Here is a 17,327-nt window from a genome sequence, read left to right as displayed (position 1 = left end):
TGCCTGGCCTGTGGCGGATGGCATAGTTTTATGCGGACAACGTGGGCACCCATCTCTGGGTGCGGGCTGATGCGTTGGTATTTATCCCTTTACTCTCGGAAAACAGGGATATAAGTGGCTTATGGTCAGTCTCCAATTCGAATTTTAGCCCGAAGAGGTATTGATGCATTTTCTTTACCCCATAAACACACACTAACGCTTTTTTCTCAATCATGCTGTAGGCTCTCTCAGCCTTAGACAGACTCCTGGATGCATAAGCAACCAGTTGCAGTTTCCCGAAATCATTAGCTTGTTGCAATACACACCCGATGCCATATGACGACGCATCACATGCTAGTACCAAACGCTTACATGGATCATAGAACACAAGCAATTTGTTTGAGCATAACAATTTTCTCGCTTTTACAAAGGCATTTTCTTGGCTTTTGCCCCAAACCCATTCGTTCCCTTTTCGTAGTAAGACATGCAGTGGTTCTAACAGTGTGCTGAGACCCGGTAAGAAGTTACCAAAGTAGTTCAAGAGTCCCAGAGACGACTGCAGCTCCGTCACGTTCTGAGGCCTCAGTGCGTTCTCAATTGCCTCCGTCTTCATGTTTGTGGGCCTGATGCCGTCTGCTGCGACCCCTTCCCAAGAACTCCACCTCAGACGCCAAGAAAATGCACTTCGAGCATTTTAACCTGAGCCCCACGCGGTTGAGTCGACTAAGAACCTCCTCCTGGTTCCAACCTGTGACCAAGATATCGTCCTGGAAGACCATGGTGTGCGGGACCGACTTCAGTAAGCTTTCCATGTTTCTCTGGAATATCGCCGCCGCCGATCGGATTTCAAACGGGCATCTGTTATAAACAAAAAGACCTTTATGCGTGTTGATGCAAGTGAGGGCCTTCGATGATTCCTCCAGTTCCTGCGTCATGTAGGCTGAAGTCAGCTTCAGCTTCGTGAACGTCTTTCCTCCCGCCAGCGTTGCAAAGAGGTCGTCGACCTTTGGTAGTGGGTATTGCTCCTGCAGGGAGAAACGATTGATAGTTACATTGTAATCGCCACAGATTCTGATGTTGCCATCTCCCTTGAGGACTGGGACGATAGGACTAACCCACTCGTTGAACTCAATCGGGGAAATTATGCCCTCTCTTTACAGCCAGTCTAGCTCGATCTCTACTCCTTCTCTCATCATGTACGATACTGCTCTTGCCTTGTGATGGATGGATCGTGCCCCTGGAATTAGGTGGATCTGCATCTTTGCTCCTTGGAAATTCCCGATGCTGGTTCAAACAGCGAAGGAAATCTGTTTAAGACCTGGGCACACGAAGTGTCGTCAGCAGGCGATAGCGCTCAGACATTCCCAGTTCCAGCGTATCTTTCCCAGCTAGCTCTTGCCGAGCAGCGTGGGACCATCGCCCGGTACCACCCAGAGTGGTAGCTTTTGCACCGCTCCATCGTAGGAGACCTTTACGGTAGCACTGCCGATTGCAGAAATCAGTTCTTTTGTGTAAGTTCTTAGTTTCGTGTGAACTGGAGTTAAGACTGACCTTGAGGCCTTGTTGCACTACACCTTTTGAAAGTCTTTTTGCTCATGATGGACTGGCTCGCGCCCGTCTCCAGCTCCATTGACACCGGGAGTCCATTTAGTTCAACATTCAGCATTATCGGGGGACAATTCGTGGTGAATGTGTGCACCCCATGTACCTCTGCCTCCTCGATCTGAGGCTTTATTTTGTCGTGATCCTCCGTGGATCTATCCTCCTCTACAACATGGTGGTTTTCAGGTTTAACAGGCTTTGCAGCTCGCCTGCACACTCGTTGGAGGTGTCCCATTATTCCGCAGCCCTTGCAAATGTACTCTTTGAATCGGCATGAATGGAAACGATAATCACCCCCGCAGCGCCAACAAGGTGTTAATTGCCTTGCATTCATCACGCTTGATGGTGGATGCTGAGACATCTGCGGACGTGTAGCTGCAGGCATGTGTGACCTGCCCTGTATGTTACGATTCGGAAACAACATCACTTTGTTCACAGTACTTGTAGCAGCACTTGTGTGCTGAGAGATTTGCTTCGTATTGTCACTGGTGGCAATGAACGGCTGGGCTACCACTATGGCCTTACTCAAGGTTGGGGTCTCTATAGTCAAAAGTTTGCCAAGTATGGTTTCGTGGCCAATGCCAAGTACGAAAAAGTATCTGAGCATGTGCTCCAAATGTCCTTCAAATTCGCAATGTCCTGCAAGGCATCTTAGCTCGGCGACATAACTCGCCACTTCCTGGCCTTCAGACCTCTTGTACGTGTAGAACCGGTACCTCGCCATCAGAACACTTTCCTTTGGGTTCAAATGCTCTCGGACCAGTGTGCACAAATCGTCGTACGATTTCTCCGTGGGTTTCACTGGAGAGAGCAGATTCTTCATGAGGCCATAAGTTGGTGCCCCACAGACGGTGAGGCGGATCGCCCTTCGTTGGACAGCGTTCTCTTCCCCATCTAGCTCGTTGGCCACGAAGTATTGGTCGAGTTGCTCCACAAAAGTTTCCCAATCATCTCCCTCTGAGAATTTCTTCAGGATGCCCACTGTTTTCTTCATCTTTGCGTTCGCTATCTATCTCATCGTCATGTTGTGTATGGAGAAAGTCAGACTGAACACTGCGAGCTCAAAGTAAAATGTGACCGTAGTCTTTTATTGCAGGTCTCCAGAGTACCTCTCCAACCTGTGAAGCCTCCTTAAATAACTATGCTCCCAAGGGATTATGGGATCCCTTGGGATTCCAGGGGATGAGCCCTCTGGTGGCTGTACAGAGTAAATACAATTTTACATATGTAACAGTCGGGACATTCCTTGTTTGTGAGCAATCGGTGTAAAACAGAGAGCTACTGCAATGGGGCCTGTCCTTTCTCACCCCCTCTTGGTGACCAATTACATGCAGCAGACTCGACATCGCCGCAGGAACGCTCCACTGCATTATGTACCCAATGTAAGACATGAAAGACAGATGAGGAGGACCAGACGTTACACCCCACGCAAGTACAAGGAGAAGCATTCTTATCTCGACTTGCCCGACACCACCTGCCTTTGGAGATTGCGCTTCCATAAAGAGGTTATCACTGAGGTATGCCAGCTGATAAGGGCAGATCTGCAGCCTGCCAGCACTATCAGTACTGCACTGTCCTTTGAGGTCAAAGTCACCGTGGCACTGTCGTTCTATGTCTCGGGTTCCTTTCAGGCCACAGTTGGAGACATTTGCGGACTTTCTCAGCATGCCACACATCGCTGCATCAGACAGTTCACTGAAACCCTGTACACAAGCAGGAGGGACTTGATTAGCTTCCCTATGACCAGCGAGGCACAGAGTGAGAGGGCTTTAGGATTCTCCAGAATTGCAAACTTCCCCAAGGTGGAGGGAGAAATAGACTGCACATTGCGATGCGGGCACCTTTTCAGGATGCAGAGCTTTTCAGGAACCGCAAGAGATTCCACTCCCTGAATATCCAACTGGTTGTCGACCACCAGCAAATTATGGTGATCGACAACCATGGTGGCATGATAGCTACAAGAGCCATATGTCAGGAGCTCATCAATGATCGCTTTGCCTGAAAGAACGTTGGTGTTACTTACAAGGCTGACACACTGCTGGATGTGCAGGTCATACATCAATGGTGGACATCACCTTGGTGACAGTTAAAGTTTAAGTTGATTGAAGTTAAGTGTGATTATACTGTTTGATAAGGAATCACCAGCGTGTAATGGTGCAACTATCTGAGCCAATGTGCTACAAGGTTTTGTTAAATAAAAAACATTTAAACCGAATATTAATCTGAAATCATTAGTATTTCTGTACAAACCAACCCTCCCCCCCGCCGCTTCTCCTCCCCTTCCTCTCCTGACTCCAAGCTGCCTGGCCGAGGAGGTCCTCAGGCGATGTTTCATTGGGGGGGGGGGGCGGGGGGGTGATGGCCGAAGCTTGGACAGATACTGGAGAGGACGGTCCCTAGGTGGGAATGTGCTCCGAGCCAGAAGCAAGATGTTGCTGCTGGCTCTCGTGTGATTGGCAATGGGGTGCGGCATTTTGGGGTGCAGTGCCGCTGTCCGGGACCACTGGGAGGCCTCTGCCACCCGTGTTCCTGGCTACCAGCTCCAGGGCCTCCTCCATACCTTCCATGTTATATCTTATTTGTTGGACAAAAACTCGGTGCCAACTATGTTCTTGTTGCTGAGTAGGCTTTTTGCTGCTGGTGAATCTCCGTCGTACCTCCCACAACAGCCAGATAAGCACACACCACAGCCACAAACGTTTTCAGTGCCTCTGAGCTCCCTCTCTTTGTCTCCTCTTCTGCGCATGTCATGATGACAGTTGACCTCCTGAATCGCAGGAATCGAGCGTTGCCATGCCGTTGCTAAGGACGGCCACACTTTACGGCAGAAGGTCAAAAATATTTAACGCTACCACCCATTTGATATCACTCACGTTAATGCCCATTTTCAAAAATGGAAACTAGATGTTTTGAGAATGGGTGAGAAGCCGGCGATCTGAAAACCCTTTTTTAATGCCCACGCCGGAAATAATGCCCATTTTTGGGCGATAAGCACAAAAGTGGAGGTTCTAGCCCATGGACTGCAGGAAGATATCAATCTACCGGTCCGATGGGCAGAGCAGTGGCAAATGGAATTTAATTCGGAGAAGTGTGAGGTAATGCACTTTGGGAGAGCTAATAAGAAAAGGGTATACACATTAAGCGGTAGGCCACTTAATAGTGTAGATAAACAAAGGGACCTTGGAGTACTTGTCCACAGATCCCTGAAAGTAGCAGGCTAGGTGGATAAGGTGGTTAAGAAGGCATACGGAAGGCTTGCCCTTATTGGCCGAGGCATAGAATACAAGAGTAGAGAGGTTATGCTTAAATAGTATAATACTCTGGTTAGGCCACAGCTGGAGTACTGCGTGCAGTTCTGGACGCCGTATTTTAGGAAGGACATGAGAGGGTGCAGAGCAGATTTACTCGGAGAATCTTAGTTATGAGGACAGATTGGATAGGCTGGGTTTGTTCTCATTGGAACAGAGGAGGTTGAGAGGAGACCTCATTGAAGTATACAAAATTTTGATGGGCCTGGATATAGCAAGGGCCTAATTCCATTGGTGGAGGGGTCTATTACGAGGGGGCATAGTTTTAAGGTGGTTGGTGGGAGGTTCAGAGGGGATTTGATGGGGGGCTTCTTCACGCAGAGGGTTGTGGGGGTCTGGAACTCACTGCCTGGAAGGGTGATGGATGCAAAAATCCTCACCACATTTAAAAGGTGGTTGGATGGGCACTTAAAATGCTGTAACCTGCAAGGCTGCGGACCTAGAGCTGGTAATTGGGATTAGACTGGATAACCTCTTGTTGGCTGGTGCAGATATGATGGTAAGTACTGCAGGGAATCAAATATGGCCAGGGTGATCTCCTGGACTAGTTTCGATCACCTGGATAGGTCGGAGAGGAATTTTCCCAGATTTTTTCCCCCAGTTGGCCTGGGTTTTTATCTGGTTTTTGCCTCTCCCAGGAGATCACATGGCTCCGGTTGGGGTGGAGTGTAGAATGTTTCAGTGTAAAGGGTGTCGCAGTTATGTGGGGAGGACTGGTTGGGCTGGGTGCTCTTTACCTTTCCGCCATTGTTTATTGTTCATAGGTTTATATGTAACCTTCAGGGCTGCTGACCGAGGGCCGTGCCACTCCTTGTCGGCTGGCGCGAACACAATGGGCCGAAATAGCCTCCTTCTGCGTTGTAAATTTCTATGTTTCTCTCCACATCTACACTGTCGAACCCATTCATAATTTTAAAGACCTCTATCAGGCCATCTCTCAGTCTTTTGTAAAGAAAAAAGCCCCAACCCCCCTGTTCAATCTTTCCCGATAGCGGTAATCTGTCAGTTTTGGTAACATCCTTGTAAAAAAAAATGCACTTTCTCCAGTGCTTCTATGTCCTTTTATATTTAGAATACAATGTATATCTAACAATAGTGTGGAATTGATTCTGCATTGAAATACAGTGCATAACATAGAATATGGATTCAGCAGCTGTCCTGTATACGTGGCTTACTGAGATAGTGAAGGATATGTGTGCAGTATATATTCAAATTCAATAGCTACAGTTGTGTTCATGTGTCTACAGTGGAGTTATAGTAAAGTTTGTCTAATGTATTTTGCTTGATTTTGAAGGCCTTGCGCTATGGTGGTCCCTGATATCGAACTGATCTGTGAGATTATGCTGGTTGCTGAAGGATTTTTAGATGCCAAATTGCTGGCCAGGAAATTCATCACTTTGTATACTCTTTGTAAAGAGCTGCTTTCAAAACAGGTTTTTTTTTTACTTTCTTTGGCTGATCTGCTGATTTTTATGATCAATATTTGCTTACAGAAACATTTGAAATTAATCAAAAGGGTCATTTTCCGATTTTGAGCTGCCATCAATGTCAGAAAATCATGTGCAACATATACCCGAATTACTGTCATACGTTCCAATGAACAAGGCTTCCTGCCAGTGCAAAGTCAGAAAATCACTCCTTAACTGTTTGCATTTGTCATACTGCATTTTAATGTTAAACCAAACACTTTTGATGCTAACTTTAGACCAAGAATTTTCTTAGAGTTTCTCCTGCTTCGCCGCTAGAAGTCCGGCAGAAATCCCATTTATACATGTAAAAGCGGTTTCCACTGCACTTGCGGCAAAGTTCCCACAGCGGAGTGGGAGCAGTTCTGAGGAAATTGCCCTGTATCTGTATGTATTAATAGTGTAATATCTTGCCAACAGCTATTGAGAATTAAATCAAGATATTTTAAAGGTCAATTGACACTGTGTCGTGTTTTGAAACAATTGATTTGTTTCAAACAAAACATTTCAAACTAGTGCATGACCAGAGGTTGTCACATGTTTGTTTTCTATATAACGTCGCCCAGAGTAATGAAAGGTAGTGAGAAAATGTCATGGCAACGGCATGGTTTTGTTGCCCACAATGAAACTGTCAGTACTCATGATGTCATGTATTATAAACAGGAAATTAGATGAAGATTAAAAATTCCAAAAAGGGAAAAGATTTCCATTATTACTAACCACCCACAACACTGATAATTATATAGAACTAAAATGTCAGCCTTGTCAGCAAGCATTTAAGGCTAGAATTCAAACTAAAATGCCTTAGTCTACCAGTGTTATTTGCCATGTCCCTGTATGCTTTGGTATTTAAGGTATTAGCTGAAGATCAGTAGAAAAAGACTGCAAGAATTGTAGAACAAATTAAATAGCAATGGTGTGGAAAATAATAAAATAATCTAGTAAGACTACATTATTGTTTTAACTTATAGAACAGCAGTGTCTCCCCTGAGAAATTCCTTTTGGAATTTTTCAGAGAAGATTGAATTTTAGAAAATGTGTGATATCAAACTCGTATTCAGTGTGCATTGATTTTGTTTTAAATTGTTGTGATGGATAGCTCAGTGATGTAACACATTGGAACCAATGATCCCTCCTCACTATGTACTCATAATGTGTTGAAGTCCATGATTTGTCCATACTGTGATCACCAAATTTCATCCAATCTATTGGGACAAGTTGCTGAGCAAAAGTGAGTTGATTTCAAATGGGAGGGGAGAGAAGGGTTTAGATGTATTTTCCATGTATATCTAGTTGTATCCTAGCAGCATGAGTACTTCTGTTCTTGCCCTCCAACCACAATTTACCAGTTTGAGTATGGGACTCACCTAGCTTTGCAAATGTGAATTCCCTGGGCTCTCAAATAGGTTATTAAAGAAAGTACTGTGTGACACTGACATGTTCAGTCTCAGAGGGAGGAAAACTGGCATTGCATGATGAGTCATGCTTCATGGCTGATCATAAAGCAAGCTTTGTTACTTTTTAACTTCGTCATATAGGGCTCAATTTTCCCCAAGCCCGTTTTCTGGCATATTGCCAGAGTTAAGCCCGTTTTTCTAGGCCAGAAATGCGCCAGAAATATTTTGCCAAAGTTTCCACGCTGTATAATTCGAATTTGGTGCCGCGCAGCGTGTCCAGTCGCCTCGGGGGTTGGAGCCTGCTGTCTGCACTAAAAAACGATGCCGCACCTTCTGTGCATGCGCGGGAAAAAAAAGTTACGTTTTTGACGTCGTTCCAATGGACGCGCATGCTCAGTACAGCTCGGATTTGGCAATCGGCCATTTTTAAAGAGCCAGTTGTGTATTATAAGCGCTGCATGAGAGCATTGGAAAAATCGTAGCTGCAGCAGTATAAGATGCAACGCAGTGCAAGGATCAAGAATTTCTTACAGGAAGAAGTGGAGGCACTAGTTACTATGATTGAGGGCAGATGGCAGGAGCTGGACACCAGCAGAGATCACATAAAAGTTCCACCCAAAGAAATGAAGAAACGCTGGAACCAAGTTGCAGACGATTGCTGCGCAATGGTGAACACCACGAGATCTGGAGGCCAGCGTAAAAAGAAATGGCAGGACCTTGGTCAAGTAGTTAGTGTAAGTAATATTTTCATTTTTTCAATGTAATTATAAATGTGACTGGCTGTATATGTCCCACCCAGCAGAAAGACACCCTCTCTTAAAAAGTTGCATTTTCATCTTTGCAGAGGAAAGTGGCACACGACAAAAGGGAAAGAACTCGAACAGGGGGAGGCCTACCAAATCCGCACCCACTGACACCCTTGGAAGAGAGAGTCGTTGCTTTGATGGGTCCTGCCCGGAAAAAAAAGCAATCAGTACTGCACAAGTTGGGCCCACACTCGAGGGAGCGGATAAGTCCTGCAAATTCATCGTGGCCCTTCAAATCAACCTGCTGCCTGGCCTGCGATGTGTGAGCCTACTCATGCCACCCACCCTGCCCCATCCTCTGCTGCTAACCATTTGACTGTTCTGTTATATTTTGCAGAACTTGAGGCCAACCCTGACGAGGCAGAAGAAGATTCAGACGAGAATGAGCCTGAAGAGGAGAACATCTTCCAATCCAACCCTCCAGACCAAGAACATGGGGGTGAGGGGGAGGAGATGCAGCTGGATGAAGCTCCCACTGTTGTACTGACTTTGGAGGAGGTGCCGCTCATGGAGGTGACAGACCCTTCTGTGACTAATGGTTTGAGTGTTGATAGGACATTCCATGGTTTCACACTTTCCGAGGTTGCGGGTCCCAATGGTGTGGTGCAGGAGGCACACCCAGGGCCTCACCTTCCGAGGTTGTGGGTCCCAGTTTTGGGGTGTAAGCCACACCCATGGGGAGGAGGGGAAGAAGAGCTCGACCAAGCTCTCCTGAGGTGCAGGATCTAACAGATGTGGTTCAGATAATGTCATAAGAAATAGGAAGAGGAGTAGGCCATACGGCCCCTCGAGCCTGCTCCGCCATTCAATAAGGTCGTGGCTGATCTGATCATGGACTCAGCTCTACTTCCCCGCCCGCTCCCCATAACCCCTTATCCCCTTATCATTCAAGAAACTGTCTATTTCTGTCTTAAATTTATTCACTGTCCCAGCTTCCACAGCTCTCTGAGGCAGCGAGTTCCACTTATTTACAAGGAGAAGAAACTTCTCCTCATCTCTGTTTTAAATGGGTGGCCCCTTATTCTAAGATCATGCCCTCTCCCCCATTAGTGGGAACATCCTCTCTGCATCCACCTTGTCAAGCCCCCTCATAATCTTATACGTTTCGATAAGATCACCTCTCATTCTTTTGAATTCCAATGAGTAGAGGCCCAACCTACTCAACCTTTCCTCATAAGTCAACCCCCTCATCCCTGGAACTAACCGAGTGAACCTTTTCTGAACTGCCTCCAAAACAAGTATATCCTTTCGTAAATATGGAAACCAAAACTGCACGCAGTATTCCAGGTGTGGCCTCACCAATACCTTGTATAGCTATAGCAAGACTTCCCTGCTTTTATACTCCATCCCCTTTGCAATAAAGGCCAAGATACCATTGGCCTTCCTGATCACTTGCTGTCCCTGCATACTATCCTTTTGTGTTTCATGCACAAGTACCTCCCAGGTCCCGCTGTACTGCAGCACTTTTCAGTCTTTCTCCATTTAAATAATAACTTGTTCTTCGATTTTTTTTTTGCCAAAGTGCATGACCTCACACTTTCCAACATTACACTCCATCTACCAAATTTTTGCCAACTCACTTAGCCTGTCTATGTCCTTTTGCAGATTTTTTGTGTCCTCGTCACACATTGCTTTTCCTCCCATCTTTGTATCGTCAGCAAACTTGGCTACGTTACACTCAGTCCCTTCTTCCAAGTCGTTAATATAGATGGTAAATAGTTGGGGTCCCAGCACTGATCCCTGCGGCACCCCACTAGTTACTGGTTGCCAACCAGAGAATGAACCATTTATCCCGACTCTCTCTTCAATGTTAGTTAGCCAATCCTCTATCCATGCTCATATATTACCCCCAACCCCGTGAACTTTTATCTTGTGCCGTAACCTTTTATGTAGCACCTTGTCAAATGACTTCTGGAAATCCAAATACACCACATCCACTGATTCCCCTTTATCCACCCTGTTCATTACATCCTCAAGAACGCCAGCAAATTTGTTAAACATGACTTCCCCTTCATAAATCCACGCTGACTCTGCCTGACCAAATTTTGCTTTTCCAAATGTCCTGTTACTGCTTCTTTAATAATGGACTCCAACATTTTCCCAACCACAGATGTTAGGCTAACTGGTCCATAGTTTCCTGCTTTTTGTCTGCCTCTTTTTTTAAATAGGGTTGTTACATTTGCAGTTTTCCAATCTGCTTGGACCCCCCCAGAATCCAGGGAATTTTGGTAAATTACAACCAATGCATCCACAATCCCTGCCGTTACTTCTCTTAAGACGCTAGGATGCAAGCCATCAGGTCCAGGGGATTTATCTGCCTTTAGTCTCATTATCTTACTGAGTACCACCTCCTTAGTGATTGTGATTGTGTTAAGTTCCTCCCTCCCTTATAGCCCTTAACTATCCACTGTTGGAATATTGTTAGTGTCCTTTACGTGATCGGGGCCTAGGAGAGGTGTGAGTTTGGGGCCCAGAAGAGGCGAGGGCCCAGGGGCAGCACCGGCCAGCTCACACTGCAATATGTGTGCACACTAGGTCCGTGCAGCAGAGCTGGTCTCCAGTCGTCTTTGTTAAACCTTGCTACTGGTCCAAGACCTAGCTCTGTCAAGCCCATGGTGTGACTGGTGTGCAATGGTCACCACACGTTAAAAAAAATCTACGCATAGGCATCTTCCACCCTTCAACATGTAGTTCAGGACCTGGAATTTTAGGTCCTTCATTGAAACACCTGTGAACTTTTTGACATGGAAGCAAGTCATCCTCGATTCGAGGGACCGCCTATGATGATGATGAAAGGCTGATACAAAATATTTGTTCCGAGTTTCTACCATCTCCATGTTCCCCATTACTAATTCCCCGGGACCAACATTTACTTTAGCCACTCTTTTCCTTTTTATATACCTATAGAAACTCTTGCTATCTGTTTTTATATTTTGTGCTAGTTTACTTTCATAGTCTATCGTCCCTTGTGTGCCATTGAATGTCATTAAGTGCGGAGAGCATTGACCTTACCCGATCACTCCTGGACGCCATCAGTGGGGTGAGTGATGAGGTAGCGTGACTGTCGGGAGAAGTAACAACACTCTCACGAGAAATGGGGACGATATCTGGGGCCACGAGGGAGGGAATGTCAGAGGTAGTGCAAACCACGTCACTGGCCATGAGGGAAGGAATGTTGCAAGTCATTGAGACACTGTCAGGGCGCATGAGGGACGGCATGTTGGAGTTAGCTACTGCAATTAGGGAACATGCCCAGACCCCGTGTCCATTGACAGAATCAACTGTCACTCTCACTCCAATCCCCACACCAGTCTCTGAAAAGCCCAAAGCTGGGCCCTCCAACTTGCCGCCTGATGCTGACCCCCTCAAGCGGTGCGCAGTACCCGAGATGTTAGAAAGAATAAGCTTGGTACCAAGCCCAGAAACACTGTGCCCCCGCCTGAGGGCAGGGGTGGTGGAATGTCCAAGACCAAGCGCAGCGGGCGGTCTTACAATAAGGGGGAGGAGAGATGGGTGCAGCCTTTCTTGCTGCTGTTGTTATTATTATTGTTACTGTTGTAACAGTTCTCAAATTAAAAGTTATTTGTAAGTTATGTAAATTTACACATTTATGTGCTCTTAAAGAGTCATCTTAAAGTAAAGTTTGATACAAGAATAATGTTATTAAAATTAAGTTATTGTAAACTTTTGAGTAAAATATATTTTACATTAAAACTGAACCATATTCCATTAACACAATGCAACATTACAGAACAACTCCAAACAGTAAATATGTCCATGTGGAATAGTTGTCACTGACTTAAATTTAACCTTTGAAAGAAGATTAAAACAGCAGGAAAGCAGGCAGCACAGGCTCGCAGTTATATCTCTCCAGGTCTGTATGGATGGATCACACCCAAAGGTTTTGTTTTGTAGCCAAACCCCGAGCCACTGTGTCCGGGCGCAAGGCCTGATTCTGCTGGCTAAACCTACGACCCTCCAGTCCTGCTTCAAGACGTTTGCTGGTGGCGTGTGACTGAGTAAAAAAATGAGAAAACTTATGAAATCCAACAAATTTACATTTCTACGTTGACAGGTTAAAAAAAAGTTGAATTTTATTATTGATTTTGACAGTGTTCTTGACTCCCTCCAAAATCTTCGATTTAAAGACAATGGCGTCTTTCTGCGCAGATTTGTGAGTGTGCGCTGGTTTTCTTAACTCACCAGAAGTTTTTCGGGAGTGGCCAGATACGTCAACCTAAGAGAAAAAAATGTTGGCCAAGCTACGAACAATTGAAAAAATTGTCGGAAAAAAAACTGGCCTAGAAAAATCGTAACTAAGCCAGTTACGCCGGCGCAGATCGCAGGGGGAAACTTTGAAAATAAAATACGCCAGAAAAAACGGCGCACGCCAAAACAATGGCGCAAATAACCGGGGAAAATTGAGCCCATAATTTTTTGCTACAGCACAAAAAATTTTGGAAATACGCAACAACTGAAAAGAGAAAAGACAATTTGTTGCTGTTAGTTGCTCACAAGACTCACTTTGTTTTTTGTTAAGGACCATTATGACTGGGGTCTTCGTGCTGTGAAATCTGTTTTAGTTGTTGCTGGTTCCCTTAAGAGAGGAGACAAGAATATGCCAGAAGATCAGGTAATTCAAAATTAATAAATCATGCAATCTCCCTCAGAACTGGACTATTTTTATCCCTGACTGCCAAAGTTAAGAGAAATTGCAGCCTTTTTGGGCTGACAGGTTTTATTAATTTATAGCTCATGTGCTGTGATTCTGAAACAATAATTTTTGTAGTAAAGCTATTCAAACATAAAGGATACCTTTATTACTCTAATATCAACCCCAAACTATTAAATATTTAATCTTAAAAACAATTATATAAAAAGTGTAAATACTTTACATATACTTGGCTCATTGTCCCATTCGCTCTTATTTTTCCACTATTTTCTCCGTGTCTTACTTTTATTTAGAATTTAATTGTATTTTTAATCTAACTGATATACTATGTTCTACCTAATTTAACTCTTTTTGCCTATTTTTATTTTTAAACTTCAAAGTTGTAGTTTACCTTTATTTCACTCCCACCTTGTTTCCACTGTTCAATTGACTGAATGTTTTAAAAGTCATTTTCCTAGTTAATTGAAATCCAGATTCCAAAGATAGATATGGTTGTGCCCAAAACTAGAAAATGCTGCTGCCACATCAACTTGCTATGTCTTGAAAATACTTGGCTAAGCAAACTCAATAAAGGTACTCAAATCCAAATGCAATAATTAAATCCTTACTTTTCAGCTTAACATCCTGAAAGAAGATTGCTCTTATAGAACTTTGTATTTTATTTTTCAAACCAGCATCATTATTTTTAAAAATGCAGCCCAGATTTTCTGCTCAGTTGTTACGCCAGCAGAACTGCAGTGGGGCAGGACTAATGCCTGTTGTAAGGTTATGACCCTGATCCTGGCCAATTCAGACTGTGGGTCGTCTAAATAATTTTGGTGGGTGCTCTAGCCACCACAGGAAAGGTAACAGATATTGGCTTTACAGCATGAAATGGCCATAATCTCCTGGACTGAATAGAATTATTACAAATATTTTAAAAAGATATATATACATACACACTCCCATGGCACATGCAATTGATCCCATTGACATTTTTAGCCTTCTAATATGTAAATGCTCCCACTGCCATTTAGCAATGCTGAGCATTACGATGCCATAAATTACAGTGTATGAGGTCCATCATGTGCATAGTATTTTGATATTTATATTTAGGCGCAAGCTTTATGCCCTCTCTCTTCTGGTCTCTTCCAGTGAGAAATCTTGGAAGTGGCCAGGATAAACACAGAGCTGGCAGAGCAGCTCGGTAAAAATTTTCCGTCATGTTCAGTTGAGTTAATCCGGCTCTCTAGCATAACTCCAGCAGAAAATTTGGGTCTATATTTTTTTCTTATATTACTACAAATTTGGGATGAAAATCATATAATTATTTTATAACGTTATTTCTTTTCCAAGGTATTAATGCGTACTCTAAGGGATTTCAATTTGCCAAAGATTGTAACGGAGGATATTCCCATTTTTATGGGACTTATTGGCGATCTGTTTCCTGCCCTGGATGTTCCCAGAAAACGAGAACTGGAATTTGAACAGATGGTTAGGCAGTCCACTCTGGAACTCAGCCTACAGCATGAAGAAAGCTTTATCCTCAAGGTGTGAAGTCTTTCATCTTAATAAAAGTACCTTTTCTCTTGTCAGTAAAGGTAACATCTGATTTTTTTTCTTTGGTTGGACTGGGAAAGTTACACAAGTTGGCTGTTAAATTGTGTCATTTTACACCTTTGTACCAAGTCACAATTTTCCTATTGTGCTTTCCCAGATTAGTATTTGAATCCTAATGAATAGAAGCTGCATTTCTACCTAGAAATCAGGCTTTGTTTCAACTATAATGCAGGAGAAATGGCTGCAAAGAACAAGAATGCAGTAGTGGCTATTTGTTCCTGTGTTAACACTTGTGCAGAATGATACAAAAAGAAAGTGTGAGTCTTCTCTTTTTTTCCTATTTTTGGGTAAGTGTTGAGAAAAGAAGCACTTTTTCCATTTCTATCACCCAGAATCAAGATCCTGCACCTGGAGCTCTCCCAGGTCAGATATAGCACAATTAAATGCAAAGTAAATGAGGGAGAAATTCAGTTTTGGCAGGGGAGCAAAATGGGTGGTAGCAGATCGCACACCCATTATATACCAAAGGAATATTGAGCAGGGTGTATAACGGGTGGCCAATCTGTTGCCACTTATTTTACACCGCTATCGAAGTTTAGTTTTTCCACCAACATTATTTTTACTCTTCCTCAATAGTTGGCTTAACTCTAAGCTAAGAGATGCACTTCCTACTTTACTGTGTACATTTTCCACTTCCTACAATTGCCAAGTTGTCTGAGTAGGATTGGCATTCTTTTGCAATTAGTTTTCAGATTCTGGGCAGTTTTGTGCTGTGGGCCCTACGCAGGAGGAACTGAGTCAGCCTCCCAGAACACATTCCACACCTGTCAAGACTGGGCAAAACTTCTGGGGTTGAGGATTGATCGAGAGGTGGAGCAAAGCACAATCATTGCAGATGAAACGGGATAAAAGTTATCTGACAGCACAGACAGGCTGTCTAATATATTACAATATTACAGGCATACAACCACAAAATGTAATTACATAGCTGTAACAAATATCTGGAATTTTTCAGAAATAATTCTTCTAACTAGTTCTTCAATTTAAATAATCAATGTTATCAATGTTGCCTTCATCCTAGGTGGTTCAGCTGGAGGAGTTGTTGGCTGTCCGTCATTCAGTCTTTGTAGTTGGAAATGCTGGGACAGGAAAGAGTCAGGTAGGGAAAACACCACCTACTGAGCTACAAGATTACTCAGAATAAGTAACAATAGTTTGGCAACATTGATTTGTGTGCATCATCATCATAGGCAGTCCCTCATCTGAAAGTCGGCATCTCTGACACTGCAGCACTCAGTACTGTCTTTTTTTCATGAAAAGAAAGAAAAACTTGCATTTATATAGTGCCTTTTTCACAATCTCAGGACGTCCCAAAATGCTTTACAATCAATGAAGTACTTTTGAAGTGTAGGTTACTGTTGTAAGTAGGAAACCTGGCAAGTTCCCACAAGCAGCAATGTGATAATGACCAGATAGTGAGGCCAAGTTTCCACAGGAGTTGCTCCTATTTTTTTGGAGTATCTTAAAAATCGCAATTCTCCACATTTATTTTAATCGAGTTTCAGTGAGTTAGTTCAGTTTCTTTTTAGTTCTGTTTTTTTTTTCAAAAGGGGGCGTTACCAGCCACTTACACCTGTTTTGGCCATTTAAGCAAGTTTAGACAGCCAATAGTTACTCCAAACTAACTTAGGCCAGCGTATGTGTCCACTTTTGTACGCTCAGAAAAACCTTGTGGACAGTTTAGAAATCAGGCGCAGGTAGCCAGAGATGGGGGGGAAGGGAAGTTAGAGGATTTTCCAAAGCACTAAACATCTTCACAACAACATTAAAGAAGCATAAGTACATTTAAAGCACTAAGCACTAAACAAAGCAGTACATTTAAAGCACCAATCACTAAACAAAGCACAAAAATAAGCATTCAATAACAAATAAAAAATACAAGGAAAGCACCAAGACTTACAAAGCAATAAACAAAACACAAAAATTAATAAACAATTAATTAAAAAATAAAAAATAGAAGGAACCCTTCACTTAAAGCACCAAGACCAAAGTTATAAGCAATCAATCAATCAATAACAAATAAAAAAATAGAAGTCCTACCTTTATGTGAATGAGAGGCAGCGGGCTACTGATGAGGGAGAGGGGAGTAGAGGAGAGGGAGGAAGGGGGGAGGAGGAGGAGGGAGGGGCAACGTTAAACATATGAGCCTACTCACGTCTTGCCCCCAATCTCTTTGCTTTCCTGCTACCCCCGCCCCTCGGAACATCTCCGAGACAATCCCAAGGAACACTCAATGGCCTCAGTCATCTTCCTTCTTGATGGTCACTTTTGCCAGCTCCTTTTCCATTTCTTATTTGGCTTTCTGTTCCCGGGATCTCCTGTCTCCGATGACGGACATTGCCGTCTGTTCCCTCGCAGGTCGCGGCGGGGAGCCCATTCGGCCAGGGCTAGGGGTGGCGTTGTGCAGAGGTCCCAGCACTGTTTTCAGTGCCGGGACCTGGCTTCGCCCCCCCCACGCATTCTGCTGCGCTACGCCAGGGCCCTACATCGGTGCTGCC

At 44.0% G+C, this 17,327-nt stretch overlaps 1 protein-coding gene across 1 annotated transcript in view; it reads left to right on the top strand.

Annotated features, from left to right (window-relative positions):
- Nucleotides 1-17,327, top strand: part of LOC139264459 (dynein axonemal heavy chain 11-like) — a 679,414-nt gene that overhangs the window by 313,168 nt on the left and 348,919 nt on the right. Inside the window, exons 36-39 of the mRNA XM_070880970.1 lie at nucleotides 6,184-6,322; nucleotides 13,099-13,191; nucleotides 14,566-14,760; nucleotides 15,851-15,928. Coding sequence (XP_070737071.1) covers nucleotides 6,184-6,322; nucleotides 13,099-13,191; nucleotides 14,566-14,760; nucleotides 15,851-15,928 — 505 coding nt within the window. The remainder of the gene's footprint in view (nucleotides 1-6,183; nucleotides 6,323-13,098; nucleotides 13,192-14,565; nucleotides 14,761-15,850; nucleotides 15,929-17,327) is intronic.

The sequence above is a fragment of the Pristiophorus japonicus genome, chromosome 5 (genome assembly GCF_044704955.1).
Source record: "Pristiophorus japonicus isolate sPriJap1 chromosome 5, sPriJap1.hap1, whole genome shotgun sequence".
NCBI lineage: Eukaryota > Metazoa > Chordata > Chondrichthyes > Pristiophoridae > Pristiophorus > Pristiophorus japonicus.
Note: the sequence above shows the minus strand (reverse complement) of the source record. Positions and strands in the feature narration are given on the sequence as shown.